Source organism: Epinephelus lanceolatus, chromosome 17 (genome assembly GCF_041903045.1).
Source record: "Epinephelus lanceolatus isolate andai-2023 chromosome 17, ASM4190304v1, whole genome shotgun sequence".
In the NCBI taxonomy this organism is placed as follows: domain Eukaryota; kingdom Metazoa; phylum Chordata; class Actinopteri; order Perciformes; family Serranidae; genus Epinephelus; species Epinephelus lanceolatus.
The window spans coordinates 37,142,236-37,165,683 of record NC_135750.1 but is presented as its reverse complement, the minus strand read 5'-3'; the positions used below and the strand labels follow the sequence as shown (position 1 = coordinate 37,165,683).

The 23,448-nt window shown below is 40.0% G+C and overlaps 1 protein-coding gene across 1 annotated transcript; it reads right to left on the bottom strand.

The window, feature by feature from the left end:
• Positions 1 to 8,715: 8,715 nt before the first annotated feature.
• yipf4 (Yip1 domain family, member 4) lies at positions 8,716 to 21,131 on the bottom strand. The gene is made up of 6 exons (XM_033612375.2): positions 20,896 to 21,131; positions 16,658 to 16,811; positions 14,834 to 15,005; positions 13,463 to 13,540; positions 13,249 to 13,362; positions 8,716 to 10,720 (listed from the first exon to the last, which is right to left on the bottom strand). Exons 1-6 carry the CDS (start codon positions 20,951 to 20,953, stop codon positions 10,583 to 10,585), a joined length of 714 nt encoding a protein of 237 aa, XP_033468266.1. The 5' UTR covers positions 20,954 to 21,131; the 3' UTR covers positions 8,716 to 10,582.
• Positions 21,132 to 23,448: the final 2,317 nt, after the last annotated feature.

Below are 23,448 nucleotides of genomic sequence, written 5' to 3'. Positions count from 1 at the left end.
CTGCAGTCTTAAAATACCTACCCTTTCCCATGTGCGAAGGATCAATGTAGTGAGTCACCTCATGTCTTTGTTCTTTGTCGGCTGTGACTGCATGCAGCTATTGATGCACCATTACACACTTTAATATGCTGCTTGTTTTTTTTAACTATGTGTTCTATTTATTATAGGCTTTTAGGCCATTCAATCTTTTATTATAGGTCTATCTTAAAAAGTTATTTATTCTGTACACTGCTGGACCTGGGTAACAAATATTGTTCCCTCATGTTTTTAACATGTTTGAATGACAATAAACTGAACCTTGAACTTTGAAGGTGGCACATCATTTGAGGCAGTCAAGGTGCATAAAGCACAGCCAAACAAAAGATAATTAGGAATAAAAGGAAAATTTAAAGTGTGCACATGATAAGAATACTTGGAGACTATTAAGATCACAGGCCAAAACCAAATCAGAGCCACCTTTATTTGCCCAGTATGTGGACACATACAGTGCCCTCCAAAAGTATTGGAACAGTGAGTCCAATTCGTTTACTTTTGTTGTCGACTGAAAACATTTGGGTTTGACATCAAAAGATGAATATGAGACAAGAGATCAACATTTCAGCTTTTATTTCCAGGTATTTACATCTGGATCTGATACACAACTTAGAAGATAGCATTATTTGTAATGGAACACAATTTTTTTAGGTGAGCAAAAGTATTGGAACATATAAACTTAAAATAGATTAAAGTGAATGAGACTTAATATTTAGTTGCAAATCCTTTGCTTTCAATAACTGCATCAAGCCTGTGACCCATTGACATCACCAAACTTTTGCATTCTTCTTTTGTGATGCTTTTCCAGGCTTTCACCGCAGCCTCTTTCAGTTGTTGTTTGTTTTGGGGGGTTACTCCCTTCAGTCTCCTTTTCAGCAGGTAAAATGCATGCTCTATTGGGTTTAAGTCTGGAGACTGACTTGGCCAGTCTAAAACCTTCCACTTCTTGCCCCTGATGAACTCCTTTGTTGTTTTGGCAGTGTGTTTTGGGTCGTTATCTTGCTGCATGATGAAGGATCTCCCAATCAGTTTGGTTGCATCTTTCTTTAAATTAGCAGAAAAAATGTTTCTGTAGACTTCTGAGTTCATTTTGCTGCTGCCATCATGTGTTACATCATCAATGAAGATGAAAGAGCCCGTCCCAGAAGAAGCCATGCAAGCCCAAGCCATGACATTACCTCCACCGTGTTTCACAGATGAGCTTGTATGTTTGGGATCATGAGCAGATCCTTTCTTTCTCCAAACTTTCACCTTTCCATCACTTTGGAAAAAGTTAATCTTTGTCTCATCAGTCCATAAAACTTTTTCCCAGAATTTTTGAGGCTCATCTCTGTACCTTTTGGCAAATTCCAGCCTGCCCTTCCTATTCTTCTTGCTAATGAGTGGTTTGCATCTTCTGGTGTAGCCTCTGTAATTTTGTTCACGAAGTCTTCTGCGAACAGTAGATTGTGATACCTTCACTCCTGCCCTCTGGAGGTTGTTGCTGATGTCACTAACAGTTGTTTTAGGGTCTTTCTTTACAGCTCTCACAATGTTTCTGTCATCAACTGCTGATGTTTTCCTTGGTCTACCTGTTTGACGTCTGTTGCTTAGTACACCAGTGGTTTCTTTCTTCTTCAGGACATTCCAAATGGTTGTACTGGCTATGGCCAATGTTTGTGCAATGGCTCTGATTGATTGTCCATCTTCTCTCAGATTCACAATTGCTTCTTTTTCACCCATAGACAGCTCTCTGGTTTTCATGTTGGTTCCACCTCTAAATGCAGTCTGCACAGGCAAAACCTATCGTACCCAATCTGAAACTGAGCTCAGACATTCAGTGCTATTTATTGTTTGGATAATCAATGTAATTGGGAGACACCTGGGCAACAAAACACACCTGTCAGTCACATGTTCCAATACTTCTACTCTCATGAAAAATGGGTGGGTTCAAACAAAAGGTGCTATCTTCTAAGGTGTGTATCAGATCCAGATGTAAATACCTGGAAATAAAAGCTGAAATGTTGATCTCTTGTCCCATATTCATCTTTTGATGTCAAACCCAAATATTTTCAGTCTACAACAAAAATAAAGGAATTGGCCTCACTGTTCCAATACTTTTGGAGGGCACTGTACAAGGACTTTGACATTGTAGATTGTTTTTACATTGTAGATTCTCACTGAAGGCATCAAAACTATGAATGAATACATGTGGAGTTATGTACTTAACAAAAAAAGGTGAAATAACTGAAAACATGTTTTATATTCTAGTTTCTTCAAAATAGCCACCCTTTGCTCTGATTACTGCTTTGCACACTCTTGGCATTCTCTCCATGAGCTTCAAGAGGTAGTCACCTGAAATGGTTTTCCAACAGTCTTGAAGGAGTTCCCAGAGGTGTTTAGCACTTGTTGGCCCCTTTGCCTTCACTCTGCGGTCCAGCTCACCCCAAACCATCTCGATTGGGTTCAGGTCCGGTGACTGTGGAGGCCAGATCATCTGCCGCAGCACTCCATCATTCTCCTTCTTGGTCAAATAGCCCTTACACAGCCTGGAGTGTGTTTGGGGTCATTGTCCTGTTGAAAAATAAATGATCGTCCAACTAAACGCAAACCGGATGGGATGGCATGTCGCTGCAGGATGCTGTGGTAGCCATGCTGGTTCAGTGTGCCTTCAATTTTGAATAAATCTCCAACAGTGTCACCAGCAAAACACCCCCACACCATCACACCTCCTCCTCCATGCTTCACAGTGGGAACCAGGCATGTGGAATCCATCCGTTCACCTTTTCTGCGTCTCACAAAGACACGGCGGTTGGAACCAAAGATCTCAAATTTGGACTCATCAGACCAAAGCACAGATTTCCACTGGTCTAATGTCCATTCCTTGTGTTTCTTGGCCCAAACAAATCTCTTCTGCTTGTTGCCTCTCCTTAGCAGTGGTTTCCCAGCAGCTATTTGACCATGAAGGCCTGATTGGCGCAGTCTCCTCTTAACAGTTGTTCTAGAGATGGGTCTGCTGCTAGAACTCTGTGTGGCATTCATCTGGTCTCTGATCTGAGCTGCTGTTAACTTGCGATTTCTGAGGCTGGTGACTCGGATGAACTTATCCTCAGAAGCAGAGGTGACTCTTGGTATTCCTTTCCTGGGTCGGTCCTCATGTGTGCCAGTTTCGTTGTAGCGCTTGATGGTTTTTGCGACTCCACTTGGGGACACATTTAAAGTTTTTGCAATTTTCCGGACTGACTGACCTTCATTTCTTAAAGTAATGATGGCCACTGGTTTTTCTTTAGTTAGCTGATTGGTTCTTGCCATAATATGAATTTTAACAGTTGTCCAATAGGGCTGTCGGCTGTGTATTAACCTGACTTCTGCACAACACAACTGATGGTCCCAACCCCATTGATAAAGCAAGAAATTCCACTAATTAACCCTGATAAGGCACACCTGTGAAGTGGAAACCATTTCAGGTGACTACCTCTTGAAGCTCATGGAGAGAATGCCAAGAGTGTGCAAAGTAGTAATCAGAGCAAAGGGTGGCTATTTTGAAGAAACTAGAATATAAAACATGTTTTCAGTTATTTCACCTTTTTTTGTTAAGTACATAACTCCACATGTGTTCATTCATAGTTTTGATGCCTTCAGTGAGAATCTACAATGTAAATAGTCATGAAAATAAAGAAAACGCATTGAATGAGAAGGTGTGTCCAAACTTTTGGCCTGTACTGTATTTATGAAAGCATCAGTGACCAGCAATAAAAATAAAATGTCTACACACAATTCAAGTGTTGAGTAAGTTGTTAACTATGCAATTAGTGCAAAGAAATAGATAGTGAATATACATGCATGAATATTCATTCATGGACTGGATGATTAATGTACATTATGTAGCAAGATACTGAACCCCAAATTGGGGCTGTGCCATTGGTGTGTGTGTGTGTGTGTGTGTGTGTGTGTGTGTGAGAGAGCGTGCGTGCGAGAGTGCATGTGTGTGTGTGTGTGTGTGAATGTCTAAGCTGATGTGTTTTGTCTCATAAATTTTTTTTGGACATATCCAAAACCTATTGATATCCAAGTCTTTCATATTGTTTAAAATTAGGTGTGTTTCTCCTTCCAACCAGAAATGTGGGCTTTTCTTTGGGGCATGCATCCCTACACCAGCCTTACAAACAGCTGGTTAGCTGGTTTGTGTACAACATCTTCATTGGTCATCTGTAAGCAGACAAGAGGCTGTGTGTCGCAAACTGCAGTAAAAACCCCAGTTAAGACGCATATTCAAAATGTGCTGTATACATGCCCTAAGAATATTCATTAAAACTGAATAATACCAGAATATTCCACGTCTTAATCAGAAAATGCTGCATTGAGGAGAAAAAAAAACCCTAATTCGGAATATGTAAACAGAATTTGCTGTTTACATGATCCACATCAAATTCAGAACACTGTCATATTCAGAATAATAATGGAATTTTTTTGTAAATTTAGCCATTGTATAAACATGTGTGTGAATGGGTGAATGTGACATGTAGTGTAAAGCACTTTGAGGGATCGGATGACTAGAAAGGTGCTATAAATATGCAAGTCTCTTTAACATTTTATTCTCAAATAATAGCCTCTCCTTTTTCTGTGATCAACTTTTAAATAATAGCCTCTCCTGTGATAAACATTTGGGTCCTGCCCTTGTGTGTTGGTCACCTCCCTGATTACCCTCTTTACTCACCTGCCCCCTGATTTTACCCTCTGCTTACTCTGCATATATACTCCTCTGTTTCCCCTGCTCACTGACACATTGGCTTATCCTAGTGTGTTCATTGCCTTCCAGCATTTAGTGCGATATCTGTGATATCGGTGGTGATATTTCTAATAGTTTTTGGAATTTGTCTTGCTTCAATTTTTCTGGTTTTTGCCTACTCCTGGTATTGCTTGCTGTTTAAATCACAGTATACATCACAAATTAGTTTAATTTTTTTTTGTGTGACACATACCTTGGCCCTCTGGCTCGTTGTTCTCTTCTCTTCACTGCAGTTTAAGTTGGAAAAGCTCTGGGAAGGGTCAGAGTATTTGGTTTTTCTTTGATCAGGGCTTACACTCATCTTTGCTCCTCAGAGTGCTCCAGCATGTCACCCCCTTGCCCCATTTTTCCACTGTAAGAACATGTTAGAGACTGTGCTCATTGTAGCATGCTCCCAGAGAGGCATGGAGCTTCTGAATGAAAACTCCAGGCCGCAGAAAATATTCATTTTGAAGGATTTGGTTCTTCACAATTCCAAATCAGTTCTCCGCATCGCAGTTTGTTTGCCTGGGGTAAGCACTCTATGCTGTCACTTTTGAAGGTGCGTCTGAAGCACACCTGGCCAAATCACTCAGCAAAACACCTAACAAAGAGGGAGTGTCTTCAAGTAGTCCCAGAACAAGACAGTGGTATGCATTTTCCTCTGTTTTGTTTTCATCTTCTTTGAAAATGGACTCCACAGTCCTTTTGACTGCTCTGAATGCTTTGTGGAATGAAGAGTTTTGGCTGTCCTTGAGGGCTTAGTGTCTTCTGATTGCAAGTAGGCACTGGTGATGTCATCAGGAGAGGAATCTTTGTGATGTGGTCCTGGAGAGCTTTGAGACTCTTATTCACAGTCAGACTTCAGTACTCAGCTATATACAGCACACATTTGGCCAAACATCTGTAAAGCACTGTTTAAGCTGGTGCTGTTAATCATCAATGCCTCATAGTGGCTCTCATTTATGAAACAAACGTATGACAGAAAAATGAGCGTGCAGTCATTTCCACGCAAAGCTTGGCATTTATCAATGTGGATGTGAGCAGTGGCTTGGAGCAGGAATAAATCTGGCTGAGATGGTGAATTTGTTATTAGACTGTATTCTGACTGGCATCTAAGTATTTGCAGCCGCATATTAATCACTTAAAAATGTATAGCCGCCACATGGATGCTTTCTATCACAGCTGGAAGCTGCCTGGCTCTGTGGGACTGGCTCCTGGCTGATCAAAGAATGAACACCGCTTGTGCCCCGACCTAATTTATGTGAAAATTTTCTTTTTTTGTTTTTAAACACTGACAAACCAAAGCAAGTTTATATCATTTATCACTAAAGCGTTATTAAAAATAAATAAATAAACCTGCAACTCTGTAATTATTTAAATACTAGTAGCCTATGGGTTATTAAAGTTTTATCATTGTCTGGCTCCGACACAGATGGTGTGTCTGTGTCTTCTCCACCACCTGTTATCCCTGAAATGAAAGCAGACCTGATATGCGCAACCACACACTCCTCAGTCTGGGTTAATTAAAGGATTTTATATGAATATTATGAGAATATCAATATTATTTAATATAAACAAATATTAATATGTAGGCTATAGGTTGGTACATATCATGGACATGTAAATTAAATATTAAACAACTGTCCACTGCAGCGCTGTTGACCGCAGCAGTGACTTCTATCCACACTGTGTTTTTCTGACTTCCTGTGATGCCACTTTTCAGGCTGCCAAATAGAACCAGTTAGTTAAACTAGACCTGGGACGTCAGCGTTTCCATTTCTAGCTCAGAAAAAGTTTCTCATCTTGGCCGTTTTACATCTCTCAATGTCGTAAACTCTTGGGGCGAGGCCTCTAAACCCAGAATATATTGGGGCAGGATATGTAAATGATGAATGTTACCACATTTATCAATGCTTGATCATTCCTACACTGTGATTGATTACCTTGATGGTAAAGGACACTGAGATCGCCTTGAGAATGTGTGCTGTGCACAAGAGCAGCACTGCGGTCTCAGTCTCTAAATCTGACAACACACCCTGACTACAGAGGGCCAAGAGGACACCTTAATACGTGCCCAACTGTGGTCGGTTTCTGGCTGGTGGATGTTATGGGTGGCCAGTTTGCTTAGTTTTGTTGGCATTTAAAGAAGCCAAACGGCCAGGTTTGGTACAGTTTGATCGTTGGTGTTCATCTCAGTAATGTCTAATGCAAGAAAGGGCTGGTTTTACCAATTCCTGGCCATGTGAGAGTGTCGTACAGGACTTGCTTCTGCTGGTTGGGGAGCGGATGTATTCAGCCACAGGTGGCATCCAGGAAAAGGGTGGTTTGGGCATTTTTACAGAAACGCTCCAACAGAATTATCAGGCCTGTCTCTCTGTATAGGTGGACGCCAAACGCATCAACCTGCAAGTGCTAAATGTATCCTTGGCAAGTTGTGAATTTGATGTCATTCTCCTTTAGTATCTCTTGTATCAAAACTAGCTCCATCAAAAAATCACCTCGTAGTTTTGTGATCTTTTTGTTGTTGTTTTTTTTGTTTTTTACCCCTGCTGCAACCGCCTTGATTGCTTCTTTGATCAGGGCATGGCTGAAATTTCCAGCCATCAACTCTGCAGAAGGTGTTTCAGACAACCTTTGTAGTAAGTATTCTTGTTCACTGAGAAGGGCTTTTGCAAGCTTGCTTCTTTTGTCGTACTGTAGTTGGCAGGCCTAAAGCACATCTACCTTCTACATGTTTTACTTTGCCGAGATGTCTCTAATATTTACTGATTTTATGGTCTTGGAGCTTTTGTTGAATATGTAGGTTGCTCTGCAGGTTGAAAATGGAACACACGCATTTCCTGCTGTGGTGTATTTTCACATCACTGTATTTGAAAAGCAGAGTACATCAAAGGTTGTTCTTGTAAATGACATTTATTCATGCCCTTTTAGTTAAGGAATCCCACTTTTGGCTTGATCTTATCCCACATTTGTGTTGTTTTTTAACATGAATTTTTTTTTCAGGCTTGGTTGTGTTGCCTACAGCATCATCATCAGTTGTTGTTCCACATCATACCATTGTGTATAATCACTCTGATACCATTCTATTCCTTCTTTGGACCTTTGGTTCTTCTTTGGATCTTTGGACCCCACTTCATCATTATCATTAAGGTGCCTCACCACTGTGGTTTTGTTTGCCCACATTTCTTTGGGGGTACACCAAATGTGCATGGACAGCAGTCCTTACCCCTCTTCAGTTTTGGTGCTTCACAACATTAAGCCACTTTTTGAATGTGTTAATCTGAATTCCATCTTGTGTTCTTCTCTGTGATATTCTATAGCTGAACAATCCAACAGTACTCGAGTACAATTTTCTAGTACTCTTTCTGCCTCTGCTGGTCAGTCACCATTCGGCTTCTGTAGGGTCCTATGCACTCTGTCGATTATAATAGACTGAGAATTTATCCTTTCCCAGCAATGTTGGGAACAACTTCACAACTAAATTTGTTGGCCAGCCTTTGTCCGCTTTTTCCCAGATGCCATTTATCAGGTTATTGTTTTTTCTGGATCAGCCCTCTAATCACGTTTTCTCTTGGCACCTCCAGCACTCCACAGCTTGCTCTGAGCAGCGTGTCCCTAAGCTGGTGATTTGGCTCTCATATATGCCTGTTTGTTTGCAGTCACTCTTTTGGTAATATCTCTCGGAGAGGTTTGCACTTGTGACAGGGTATGCAATCACATCAGACTCTTGGCCATGTAGTGCTTTAGCTAACTGTAGCATCTATAATGTCTTGGGTGCTAGGTGGTCTGCTTAGCCCGATGGCTATCCCAAGATGTCTCCTGGCTGCTGTTCTGTGCTGGTTGTCATTTTCCATCACCTTGTTTATTCTGCATTGATGTTAGAGTCACCTTTCCTTTGTTTTAACTTAAGCTGAGTCAAACTGAGACATATGGAGATTTTCAAAGATTTTAATGATGAAATTGTTTGGAGGTTGGGAAGACCATTCGTAAAATCAGCTCATTGCATGCTTACCAGAAACTGCACTTGTGCATTTTTTTTGACATAGCATGTGCCTTTGTGGTGTTGGATTTTGCTGTTTTTGCCAGCCCCACCAATGTTACGACAGGTGGTATTGTTTCACCTAGTGAATCCATGTGTGAATGTTATCATGGCAAATGTGGTCCTAATGACACTCACTGTAGCAGGAACTACCATAGAAGCCATTTTGAGTACTGGTGACAGGTATCTGTCAGTGGACAGATTTTTGTCAAACTGTAATGTAACAAGATATGGTCGGAAAACTTACAGATGTGTTGCTGAGATCAAAATGAAGGCCCATTATGAAGATGGGTGTGGTCAAAGTAAAGGGGCCAGAAGTAGAGGGATAGGTAGTAGGGAAAGGGCCATTAGCCCCCGACTTTATGCCCCTGGCTCATGAAACTTAACAGGTGTGTAGTTGAGATCAAAATAAAGGCTAAAGTCAGAGATGGGTTTGATCCAAGCAAGGGGCCAATGGCCCCAACTTGCCCAAAAATGCTGTATCACAGCTAGAGTGGTCCCATCACAAGATGGTTGTGGATTTCAGGCTGCTCCTGGTTAAACAAAAACGGATGTAAGATTTTATACAAACAATGCTAGTTCTTCAGGCTGCAACTCCATGACGTTATTCCTCATCATTAAAACATGGGCTAGTAGCGTTGAGTAACTGAGGGCTGCTACACTGTCTCAAAATGTGCATGGAACGCACAAAAACATCACAGTGTTAATGGCTGTAGGGTACTCATATTATGCTAAGTTTAATTATTCATATCTATAGTAAATGTAATAGTGCCTCTAACGTGAGTTTAAAATCGTGATTTCCCACCATTTACAGGCTGGGGGACAGGACTATTCCCCCTTGCTGACTCTGCCCTTACTATGACGCCCACCTATGAGTAGATACTGACTGTATCTATAAAATCAGCATGTATATTGGATTGATACACAGCTATTTTTGACCTTTTAATTGTTTTGAATGAAATTTTGTGAGTGAATCCAACCTGCTGAGACCATAAGGAGAGATTGGCACTATATTAGTGTGACCAGCTGTGTTTACTGTATATAATGAAAAAATCAGTCAGGAAATACCAGATGTTAAGTGACAAATAACTATATCAATTTACTGTAATTATTGATCAAATGATTATATTCCTGCATTAAATGGCTGACAAACAGGACTAATTGGTAGGGGAAAAAAGGCACCACATTTAGCAGACAATGGTTTGTAACACTCGAACTGCCCCAGTCGACCTGCTTCTGCTGCTGGAATCCATAAATTATGAAAACACGTTCGTGTAAAACGAAAATGGACACTTGGATGGACACTTCTCATAGTACATTACAGTGCATAACAATGAAGAACATAATGCACAACAATCTCCTTCGTTCTTTGCGGTGGCGTTTCTCACATTTTCTTCCTTCAGCATGAACATAAACACCACAAACATTTGGCACCACATTCTTCAGTGGGATAAAGAGTAAAAAAAAAACAACATTAAATTAATATACAACCCTGTGACTATTTCCTGCGGTTTATAACAGTAAGTCTGCATACTGAAGTTTAAGCTGTAAAAGCATATGCAATTTATTGACCAAAGACATAAGGGACAAAACTATATACATAGATATATATATTCCCAACATCCCCACCATCTAGGATTTAATAGAGTTAAAAAAGAAATAAACACCTTTTAAAAAAATCCTGGTTCCATAGTTTGACTTCTTTCCCCATGCTCCAGGGTCAATGTCCATGAAAAGGTCCACAGTTTCAACTCATCCAGTCACACACCAGTATATAATGATAGGAAGTAGATATACAAAAGGAAAATGGGATATATGAGAAGGGGCTTCTTTGTTTTAAATTCATCTCCGACGAGCAGTGAAGCAGCACTGTAAGCAGCCCAGAACACTCCGAACAGCTGAAAGATCAGAACACACAAGCACGAATCATTTCATTGGTTCAACATTATTTCTGATTGAGAAAGTACACATAGCTCAGATCATTTTGGTAGCATGAAGGAGGTTAGGTTTTATAATAAAGACATTGTGAGTTTTTCTTTTATCTGGATTATTATTATTTAAAATTATTTTCCCAACAATATCCATCATCTCATACCAAATACATGCTTTTCAGGTGGCATTCAGTCTTGTACTCACACACATTATTATGACCTCCTTCATCTCGTTTGTTGTTGTGTGAAACTTTTGACCCTACCCTCTTGGGCCACCTATTGGCTATATCTATGCCATCATAAGGGATGCATGAAAGAATGAGGGCAATGGTGTTTACAACTTTTGAAATGGATGTATCTATTTTCATATGTTAATGGGGGATAAATGAGCCCTAGGAAGACAGGCCGAGAAGGCTCGTCTGTGCAGATAACTTTACAACTCTTCATTGAGAGACCACAGGAACAGTCAACAGCCTTGAATTCTTGGAAAGACATAGCCCCCACCACACTGGGGGAGTGAGAGGCTTTTTGCTGCAGGGTGTGGAAAAACATGACCGTAAAAGCTAATAAATGATCATGGAAAGACTAAGAGACGAAGAGATGTGAAATAATTTCGACTTGGAGGTAAGCGCCAGTAAATCATGGTACACAAATGTTATGTTTGCTGGCACATCAGTGTTTACTACTGTTGCCTGGCAGCCTACTTTTCCGGAAACATTCTTCCAGTAACACTTGTTGACTTCTTGCATATCCACAGAATATTTTGTTTGTACACCAACTGGTGTTTTGGAGCATATTGCAATGAACAACGTGATGACCATAAATGCCTCTGTGTATGCTCATAGCTCGCATGGCATCTACAGAGGCCTGCGCTACAGTGTCTCATGCAAATGTAAACAAAGCTTTAAGGGTCTGAATACTTATATAAATGTGATATTTCAGTTATTTCCTCAACAAATTTGCAAAAAATTATGATAAACGTAAAATCCTGTTTTCACTCTGTCATTTTGGGGTACTGAGTGCAGACTGATGAGAGGAAAAATTAATGTAAACAAGGCAATAGAACAGATGTGACAAAAGTGAAGAGGTCTGAATTCTTTCTAAATGCACCATATCTCTTCACTAACCCATGACACTGTCTGTGCTTTGATGCTGTTTTTGACCAGTTGTTTGGTTACTGCAACCTGTATATTCTGTGTTGATCTGTGATCCTGTTGCTAGTGTCACACAGAAATTCCAACATGCTACTTGTTATCCAAAACAATTAGTAAGTGTTAAACCTTTGGGTCTAAACAGACTGTCTAAAGATGTATGGTTGTGATTATGGCAGAGTTTCCATGTATTAATCATGATGCTACACACAGAGTATGAAACAGCAGATGATGTGTACTGGGCTTTATGTAGGTTAGTATACAATAGGGCTGTAGTTGCCTGAAATTCTACCTACTCTTCGACCAATTGATTGGTCTGGGTGGGGGGGAGGGGGATCTGCACAGGTTATCTCTAGATTAACTAAATCGCCACAGTGTACTGTGTGCACTTTAACTGGTAGCGTTGTGTGTCTATCAAAGCGTTTTTTCCCTGTCACAGGGCTCCACATTGCCCTTGCCCTGGGCAAGTCATCTCTGCGTTCAGGCAAGTGGAGTGCCCTGAGTGAAATATAAATGTGATCTCCAATGTAGTATTGTCAGAAAATGAACCATGCACATTTAACACTTTTTGACCTGACCTGCTTGTGTCAGTCTGTCTCACCCCAAAGAATTAAACAGGACTGATGAGAAAAATCTGACATACTGAACACTGTAGAAGTTAACTTTGGGGTTGATGATGTCATATACCACATAATGTTACTAACGTCGAATATCTCTGTAACCTGGATGTGGGAGAGAGATTTACTAGTTTTAGCCCAGAGGCTAATGTTAGCCATCTTGCCGCTCCAACAAGGGCTCTGGTGTGATTGTATACCTTTCAGAGAGTTTGAAATCCATCAAATCCGACACTGAATGTCTTCTGTGATTACTTATTTGTTTTTGAAAATTGAAGATGATTAACTTCAGGTAAAATGCTGCGCTTGCCACTGTCACCAGCCATCCAATCACAGTGGAGAAAAGCGGGACAAACACAGCAAAGACTCAATCATCACAGAGGACAAACACAAGCGCTGAGCAACAACAGCTATTGTTTTTCAGCTGAGTAAAGAAACGCTTTGGTGGACACACAGCCTTATTAAAGTAACACCAGCGATTGTCTGACCAATGAGAATTTGGTAAGACAAAATCATAATGACCAAACATTCGCCTGACCAACCAGAACCTTACAGCCCTAGTATACAGGCTCATGCAAGCTATAAACCCCAGGCTGTAACAGTTGTTCTCTGATCCTAGTGAGTGTAACGTGATTCTCTGCCCTAGCAACTGTTATCATATGCATTATGTATCAGTTTAAAGTTTTATTTTTTACTAAACAAGTTCATTACTGTGCGGCCTGTGACTCACTTTGATTAGTGTAGAAACCACCTCAAACCCTCCGATCACTAAGAGCAGAGGGGCTATAACGATGAGAGGCAGAAGGGAATATCCAATCACTCCCAGAACCTGGCCGAAGGAAACCTGCGCAAAAGAACAACGGACACCATGAGAACAAGTTCGACTCGTGTCTGACTGTATTTTGATTGGCTGCACAAGACAACCAGGTGTCAGCTGCGCTTACCTCGCCACCGAGAACACGAGCCAGCAGGAAGATTGTTAGCGATCCAAATATCCAGATGGTGATGATCCAAGACACGACCTGCAAAATAAAAACAGAGTTTAGTGTCAACACTCAAGTTACTATGACGAATGACATCCATAGCGACCATCCACAGAGGGATGCCACAGTGAGGAAGTTTTCCCACTGGTAGATAAACGCGGGGAAAAACATGGTGTTAAAAACATTTTGAGGGAAAAGATATGCATGATGACACTCAGTATCTGTAGAGCACTGTATTAAGTTACTGCTAATGCAAACCCAGCATTTCCTACTGCTGCAACTTCACACTGAAATCATTTGCAAGGCAAAACACAAGTTGACTTTTTATGAGTCATCACAGGAAAACACAAGCAAAAAGTTCCTGTTTTGGCTGCAGAATGGTTGATGCACTTCCTTTGTACTGTACTGTACTCTGTACTAAATTGAGATATTTATGTTTGTATGTGTGTGTGTATATACATATGCAAATTTTGGTGGAAAGGGGGTAACAGATAAACCTGGAAAAGTCACAAGAACATGCCCCATGCACAGCACTGTCAGTCCTTTTAACTTGGTGAAGGTGATGGCAGGAAACATCCAACTGACAGTACACAGGTAGATGCATTGCACCCGAGAGGGCTTAAGTGCTTCTCCTTTTAATTTAGTCTTCATTTGTAACGTTACAAATAAAGACTAAATTAAAAGAAGAAGCAATTCAGCCCTCTTGTGTGCGATGGATCTACTTATTTGTTATTGATCCTGGAACAGTATTTATGAGAAACGGGGACATGCTGCCTGAAGTACTCTGAAACAAACTGGGAAATTGTTGCACGTATACACCTTATTCCTGTTATTGAGAGCTTCTGACTACCAGTGCAGGTGAGGCTTCAGCCGAGTGGCGTAAAAGGAGCATGAAAAATGGTGGCAGTAAAAGCATCTCAATTCTGGAGCAATGATGAAAAACTTTTTTTTTTTTTGTAATGACCACTGCACCCCTGTCCTACAGTGTCAGACTGGCGCCGGTTAAAATGGAGGACAGTGTTAGAAGTGTAGCATAACTGCTTTTAGGAAATACATAAGGTGAATGACGTAGTGTGAGTGAGAAAAGTACAGGGTAGTGTTTAATGTTTCCTGTTGCTCATATCTTCCATTGTTGGTTTGTTTTTGTAAACATCACAGCCCTGCGCAAATAGACTGCAGCAACCAGGTGACTAGTACTTTTTATGAATACAGGAAATATAAATAACCCTGTTCCTCTGTTTTCGTGCAAACACCATGTCCTGAATAACTGGGATCAACCTCATAAACAGGTTAATCATGTCCATGTAAATGCACTCATTGTGTCCTGCTCACCCTGAACTGTCCATAGATGGAGATCATGGAGAAGAGCAGCACCACAGCTAGAGGGCCCCAGAAGTCCGGGTTGTCTCTGACCACCTGCCGGTTATAACCCAGTGATGGCATTGGCATCAGCACACATCGAATCTTGTAATAGATGTCCTTCAGGTCAATGTCCAGCTCCTCCCTTTTCAAACAGACAAGATTACATCATAACGACAGAACATTTGCATAATGAGTGATAAAATAAATACATTTGAATAAACCTTTACTGTGTCTCTATTGTGTGTACTGTGTCATTATTCCATCAGCAGGATGTTTTAGGGTATGCAGTGACATAATCTTAACAATGTGCCACAGACTGTTGTGTCTCCAATTATCAGCTTTAGCTTTCAGAATAAGGTGGGAGAACACAGGAGACTTCTTTACTGCTCTGGGATGACGTAGCTAATCTCCGGTTTAACCCCTGTCATTATATTCATTCATTCACATGTATGGCTTACCGATAATCTGACTCTGCTTCTACAGTCAGCACACCTACCTATCCTGAACAAGAGCTGGTCTGATTCCCTGTTTTGCCGGTCTGTTATAAGAGCTGCAACTAGTTTGATTTTATGCAAACCAGCTGAACCAGCATCTGTCATAATGACGCGTTCTGGCAAATAAAAAAAGAAGCCTATATCAGCAACCTGAGCTGTGAGCATCACAACCCTGCATCCAACTTGTATTTCATTAGTAATACTCTAAGCAATATGACAACACGATTAACATAATATTTATACACGGGCAAACAGAGCCACTAGTGTTTAACAGGCTGTGAGCAATTTACTGCCGAGTCCAGGCCCATGTTGGCAACATGGAGGTGCGGCACTTGTTATGTTCGTTTACTAGGAAGTTCATGTGTTTTTTGGGGTCATGACTGGAGACATGACAGAGTTAGTCTCTTAAGTTTAAAAAGTAACATTACAAATGTAGGAAGAGAGCAAGTAGGTTATTCACCTATCTTTTAAATGTTACATCTCCAGTCTGACCTCTAGTGTAGGCTACGGCTGATATTTACGTTGTGTTTTTCTTTTACATGATTTAAAAGAAGTGCATATCAACATATTCAGTGTGTACATAGTTTTTCATGTTGTGTAATGCCATGCAACAGTAAGACGCTTGTTTTCTTTTGGGACACGGTGTCATTGTGTTCCATTCAGGAGCAGCTAATGATTCAAGTGCAATACCTGGTAAAATTCGGTACACTGGTCCAGCCCAGTGTTTGGCTTAATATCAAAATGGTCTGAAGATTTTAACACCTTACAGCAGTCCAACCCTAAGGACTGGTGGTGCGCTTAGACCTACAGAGTCAGATTTGCTGTTGTACTTTCAGGTGCCTATATTGACTTGAGAAAGTTAGTTAGTTTGACAGTGACTTTGATACATCTTCCATCAACTGCCCAGCCATATTCTTTAACGCCCATTTAACAGGAATTCCCTTAATATTCCAAAATGTGCGACCATGATGTGTGAATCAAAGTTGGTGGGGAAGAAGCACAGAGTGGATATGAGTAATAAAAGACACCGTCCACTCTTGATGAAAGCTTAGCAGGCGGTGAGGATATCCTCAGTATACCAGTGTGCACAGTAACTGTACCTTAGAGATGTATGATCAATTTAAATGCACTAAGGTTGTTCCTGTTCCTGTGTAGACATTTTATAGCAATACTAAAAGGACTGTGTGAGATCAGCCGTCAAAAGTGGATACAGACAACATTTGATACAAGACCTGAGAAAAAAAAAAAAGATCTGATAAAATGAAAGCACGAGTTAAAAAGAAAGACAACATGTACTCACAGAAGGGGTTTGGTCTCTTCACTGTCATCCTCCTCCACTTCCAGCAGCCATCCATAGCCTCGCTGCCTCAGGAAGGTGGTGGCATATGGATCTTTACCACTCTCACCGCCCATGTTTAACTTTATATCTGGGGCACTGATGGTGCCGCTGAGCTCTGTGGAAAACATGTTTGTTTTAAGAGTTGAGTGTTTGATCACAGACTGCTGTGGCACAGGAAATACATACAGTAGTACCAGGATGTATGACATAATACCACAAACACACAGCATGAATACACAGTTGTATTGACATAATGTGTCAAAAAAAAAGAGCTTTGGAGAAAAAGGTGCCAGACTTAAAGGGGCATTCCTGATTTACATTTACAAGTTTTTCAAATCCATCTCTTGTAAGCCCCCAAAATTTTACTGTACTGGGGGAATCCTTATACATTCCTTTTTATGGAAACAATCACCTCACTCAGTACCTTGTAATCATCATTGAACATAAGGGTAGAAACATCAATCTAACTAGAGCTTGTTTTTTTCCTGGGTTTGACCTGTTGGTTGCACAGCAAAGGCAATCTGAAGACATCTTCTTGGACCCTGGAAGATTTAAGTGGGGTGTTTTCAATTTCTTCATGTTTTATAGACCAAACAAATAATTAACTATTTGAGGAAATAATCAGCTTAATTGTCAATAAAAGTAAATGGTAGTTGAAGCTCTCTGAAGCTATTATGTACATTAAGCAAAGAATTAAAAATAGCTATGCTCCCCATTCACAAAACATGTTTTTATTGTCTATACCAAGGGTACGTATGGAGTTTGACAAATATGCAGCTTCTTATATGTGGAATCTTCTGCAGAAGGAATTAAAGTTGCACTCACTGGTTCCTTTCAGCTGTTTCAAAGCACTGTTGCAGGATTTTTGTATGCAATCATCTATATGCCAATGTCAGGGTGTATCTTAGCTGGGCTTTGTAATTAATTTTTGCATTTTTATAGTTCATTTATAGCAAATATTAACATACTTTCTTGCTTTTCTTTGTAGTAATCTCATTTTGTGTTTTATAATGCTTATTTCAGAGCTGTACATTTTTAATTTTGTATTTTTGTTCCATGTTGTCTGTCTGTAACCTTTGTTACTACCTGTCTTAGTTTTTCAAGTTAAAGAAAAAAAGTTTCCGTTCTTATAATATTGATTTGTAGTATTGCAAATACAAATTAAAATTTTGCTAGACTTTTTAATAAATAAAATTAACTGTTTTTTGATCCACTGGATACATTTTGCTGCAGTAAAAATGGCCAAAGTGAGAAAAACAGAATGAGAACTTGATCTTATTAGATAAAGTTGATAAAGTTTTCCTTTAGGGAAATAATTTACAATTGGGAAAAAAAGGCTAATACATCTCACTGTATTGTAATGCCATAAAGCTTCCATTGATAGCTCAGGCAATTATTTATTTAATTCACTAAAATCAACACACCTACAGTCAGGTCCATAATTATTTGGACAATGATACAGTTGTCATCATTTTGGCTCTGTACACCACCACAATGGGTTTTAAATGAAACAATGAATACCTGCTTAAAGTGCAGACTCTCAGCTTTCATTTAAGGCTTTTTTTCAAAAATGTAGTATGAACCGTGTAGGAATTACAACCATTTCTTCACACAGTCCCCCGACTTCAAAGGCTCATAAGTATTTGGACAAACTAACATAATCATCAATTAAACAGTCAGTTTTAATACTTGGTTGCAAATCCTTTACAGTCAATGACTGCCTGAAGTGTTGGACACATAGGCATCATCAGATGCTGGGTTTCTTCCCTGGTGATGCTCTGCCAGCCCTTTACTGCAGCTGTCTGCACTTCCTGCTTGTGTTTTGGGTGTTTTGCCCTCAGTTTTGGCTTCAGCAAGAGAAACGCATGCTCAATTGGATTCAGCTCAGATGATATGACTTGGCCGTTGCAGAACATTCCACTTCTTTGCCTTAAAAATGACTTTGGTTGCTTTTGCAATATGCTTCAGGTCATTGTCCATCTGCACTGTGACGCATCGTCCAATGAGTTTTGAAGCATTTAGTTGAATCTGAGCAGATAATGGTAACCATTATCATACAAACCATTGGTTAGCCTTAAAAATGGAAGGCCAGATTAGAGTTTGTCAAAAACCATCAAAAAAGCCTGTACAGTTGTGGAACAGCATACTATGGACAGATAAAACAAAGATCAACTACCAGAATGATGGGAAGACAAGAGAAGGAAGAAGGGAAGGAACTGCTCATGATCCAAAGCACACCACCTCATCAGTGAAGCATGGTGGAGGTACTGTTATGTCATGGCCATGTATGGCTGCCAGTGGAACTGGTTCTCTTGTATTTATTGATGATGTGACTGCTGACAAGAGCAGCAGGATGAAAGCTGAAGTGTTTGGGGCTACATTATCTGCTCAGATTCAACCAAATGCTTCAAAACTCATTGGACGATGCGTCACAGTGCAGATGGACAATGACCTGAAGCATATTGCAAAAGCAACCAAAGTCATTTTTAAGGCAAAGAAGTGGAATGTTCTGCAACGGCCAAGTCATATCATCTGAGCTGAATCCAATTGAGCATGCGTTTCTCTTGCTGAAGCCAAAACTGAGGGCAAAACACCCAAAACACAAGCAGGAAGTGCAGACGGCTGCAGTAAAGGGCTGGCAGAGCATCACCAGGGAAGAAACCCAGCATCTGATGATGCCTATGTGTCCAACACTTCAGGCAGTCATTGACTGTAAAGGATTTGCAACCAAGTATTAAAACTGACTGTTTAATTGATGATTATGTTAGTTTGTCCAAATACTTATGAGCCCTTAAAGTCGGGGGACTGTGTGAAGAAATGGTTGTATTTCCTACACGGTTCATACTACATTTTTGAAAAAAGCCTTAAATGAAAGCTGAGAGTCTGCACTTTAAGCAGGTATTCATTGTTTCATTTAAAACCCATTGTGGTGGTGTACAGAGCCAAAATGATGACAACTGTATCATTGTCCAAATAATTATGGACCTGACTGTATTTCTTGGACAGCATCCAGTGGCATCTATATGGGAGAGACCTTTAATTCCTTTCACACAAAACTGTTGCTCAGCAAAGATCAGGAAATACAGTCATATTGTTTATTTGAACCAGTATGAATTACTTGTTTAAAATTAGGCTGTGGATAATGTATCAGTTACGAATCATTCATTTGCTCTAGGTCAAACAGACAGCGCATCAGTAGGACCCTTGCATACTGACATAACACTACTTTATTCTGTTAAAATCATACTCACAACTTGGATTACTTTTTATGAACAACCCTTATGATTCTTCTCTTAAGGACCAAATGAATATGAATAATTTGCAGGGTATTCAAGGAATGGACACAAAATTTGAGGTAACCAACAACCTGCTTTATACATCCAAAGAACTTGTCAAAATATGTAGCTACACTGGGCTAGTAAAAAGGACTAGGACTTTAACTGAAGTTTTGTGGTACATGTTCTTGCAATACTCAGCATATCATTACATGTTTAAAATCTCTATAATATTGCTTCATTATCTGGGTATTGTGATAATATGATATCATTGGGGCCTCTGGTGATCCCCACCCATACCTCATTCATCCATAATTCATATATTACACATGTGTCCAATGTACAGTTAAAACCTGTTTGTTATTCAAGGACAACTCTGCACCCTACTCTACAGCTTTTAGTATCATGCACTTCAATTGCACTGATGTACATTAACTTTCAGTATATTGTTATCACTGTATAATATACCCATTACATATTACAGTACAGGTTATTAATCACTATTAATAGTTGTAAACAAGAGTGTAACGTTAACTTAATGTCATTCTTCCTATTGTGCTATGATTTGAAAGGTAGCTTGTGTCATTAAGCTCTTATTTAAATGGCCTCGTCACTGTACAATAAACAATATCAAATGAAGTAACCAGTTGTGCAGTGGTGTTTGTTAGCTACGTTCGTGTACGACACGTAGCAGTACTAAACTTAGTTAGCAAAGCTAACGTTAATCGATAGCTGCCACATTTAAATAAGTAGAGGAGCTATCTCGAACAGCACAGTGTCGGCCCTCACCATTTTTACACTGAATGAATATTTACGAGGGCTATTGCGCTTCTAAAAGAGACATAAATCAAAGCACATAAACTGGTTACGTGGTTGTCTCTAGTAGGGCCTGCTAGCAGTGGAGCTCTGCTGGCATTAGCTTACCTTCAGCCTCTGTCGAGGAGACGAACGTGAAATCTCCGTTGGTGGGAGAGAACTGCATGGTTAATTTTATATTACTGACACGCGCCTCAGGTACAGATATATGACATTTAAATAGGCTGTCAGTGAAATACGCCGAGAAGCGATAACGACGCTGTCATCGATCACAGCTCATCGGCGAAGTTAAACTATCGCATTTTGTTTTCGTTCCGTCTGTCACTTCTGCGGTGGAAAGCAGGAAGTGCAGAGGAAGCTGGGAAATGAGACACGTCTTATGATGCATTCAGGTCATCAGATAAAGCTGGGATATGGGAATACCTTTCCAGATAATACAGCTCAACTGATAAATATTTTTCATATTTATTGGCCAATGAATGTAAAAATGAAACCTACTATTATTTCTAACAAAACGTTTTTTTCTAACACGACACCATTATGTGAACTTTGGCAGGTAATTAGGTAATAGTTTATGGGGAAAAATGTCAAGGAAATGACAGTAGGAGGCGACCACTATTGATGCACTACGCTACAGTGAAAAATTTACCCCAAAATCGAATATTATCAGTCTAGAGTGTTTTGGGGTCAGTTCCAAAACACAAGCAAGTCACTGGGGATTGATAAAACAGAAATGTAATGAATGTCATTTAGGCTTACACAAAATTATATTATAAACATTACTGTCTATATAGGCAATTATTTGTCAACTAGGAAAACTACCTTGTCTTTTGCCCAGTAGAACGACATTGTTTGTTTCGTCAACTGACAATTATGTGGTTGTTGCTGCTGGCTGACAGATTATACTACATTTAGACAACCCACTAACACAAGCCTCCCCTCCATGAGTAGATGCACACGTCCTTCTGTACTCTGATACGGCTAGTGGGTGTAGTTCCGCGGTTCCTACATGAAACTACTCATAACAAGGTCTGTGGATTATCTTGAGTAACCGGGTCATGATTTCTGGAAATAGACATTGCTTGCGAGTCTTTCAAATGTGTTTTTTGGTGACTAGAGCACCACAAGCTGAGTGCCATCTAGTTCCATTATGTTGGAGACAGGCAGACATCTCTGTGGCCGATATCTCCTTGGCAACTCACACCAAAACAGTCTAGACTGATAAATAGTCCTACAGGTAGACTAAGGGGAAAAGCATGTATTTTTGATTTGGGGGTGAACTGTCCCTTTAAGAGAATTTGTTATGAGATGGTTTTGTAATAGAGCTGTGTGGGATACATGTAAGGAAATCATTGAAATGCAAAAAGTTGAATTAATGTCATGTAAAGGATTTTCGGGGCTTTTCGGATTTTCTTCAGTCAATTCCAACTAAGAGTTGAAGTGTGAAAATGCAGTTAAGTCTAAAACTATAGGCTGTGGTGGTGTGCTAAAACAACAAATGTAAGGAAAACTGTTAAAAATGAAAAGGGGCCATTTTCTCTGTAAGGATCCAAAAGAACTAATTCCCTTAAATCTGGAATAATCTGGATCGAAGTTATAACCCCATTAAGAGCATACTTTGTATACACTACTGTTTCTTCTTCCTCATCCCCTCCTGATAGGATCAGTAAGAATGTATGTAGTGATGAAGTTACTAGTGTATGTAGTTAAGTTTACTTACAGAGTTTGGAGATGGACAGATATGCATGTGTATGAGTATGAGTGCATATACAGTATGTACAGAATGTATGTGCAGGTATGTGTGCAGACGGGTGCACTATACAGTTTTTTTTATTTCTGTTTTTTTTCCTCAAACAAAAACAATAAGAAGGAGGCAAAAAACACTGAAAGAGGGACAAAAGAAAAAATATAACTATTCTGTATATTGTGCTAATTCTGCATTACACAAGCACATATTTCAAGTACTGTTAGTATTATTGCTGTCTTTTTTTTCTTTTCTCTTTTTTAAAATGTTGTTAAAAAATTACAAAAAAAAATTACAGGAGCTATTGAAGAGAAAACTGAGATGCTTGTACACCCCTTTGTTAAAGTAAATAGATGGGGTAATGGCAAGGATGGATAAAGAGGTACAAAAATCCTTTATTGCAAAATTAAGAAACAAATAATAAAATATTTCTTCAACAAAGGCAGAACTTAAACACGCTCTTGGAAAAACATGGATGTCTTCACCAGGCAAAGACCAAAATTGTTAAGATGATATAATGTTGTAGTGAGTAATCTAAAGACATCTTACTTGAATTGAATCATCCATCCATCCATCTTCTAACCGCTTCATCCTCTTGAGGGTCGCGGGGGGGGCTGGAGCCTATCCCAGCTGACATTGGGCGAGAGGCAGGGTACACCCTGGACAGGTCACCAGACTATCGCAGGGCTGACACATAGAGACAGACAACCATTCACGCTCACATTCACACCTATGGACAATTTAGAGTTATCAATTAACCTATCCTCAATCTGCATGTCTTTGGACTGTGGGAGGAAGCCGGAGTGCCCGGAGAGAACCCACGATGACACGGGGAGAACATGCAAACTCCGCACAGAAGGGCTCCCACGCCAGGGATCAAACCTGGAACCCTCTTGCTGTGAGGCGACAGTGCTAAC

Bases quoted from the DNA above. Each gene is read 5' to 3' on its own strand.
- yipf4 (XM_033612375.2), bottom strand. From the start codon at position 20,953: ATGCAGTTCTCTCCCACCAACGGAGATTTCACGTTCGTCTCCTCGACA. The intron at 16,812-20,895 runs GTAAGCTAATGC...TGTTTTCCACAG, and splicing joins CTCCTCGACAGAGGCTGAAG to AGCTCAGCGGCACCATCAGT. The intron at 13,363-13,462 runs GTAAGCGCAGCT...TCTTTTGCGCAG, and splicing joins CTCGTGTTCTCGGTGGCGAG to GTTTCCTTCGGCCAGGTTCT.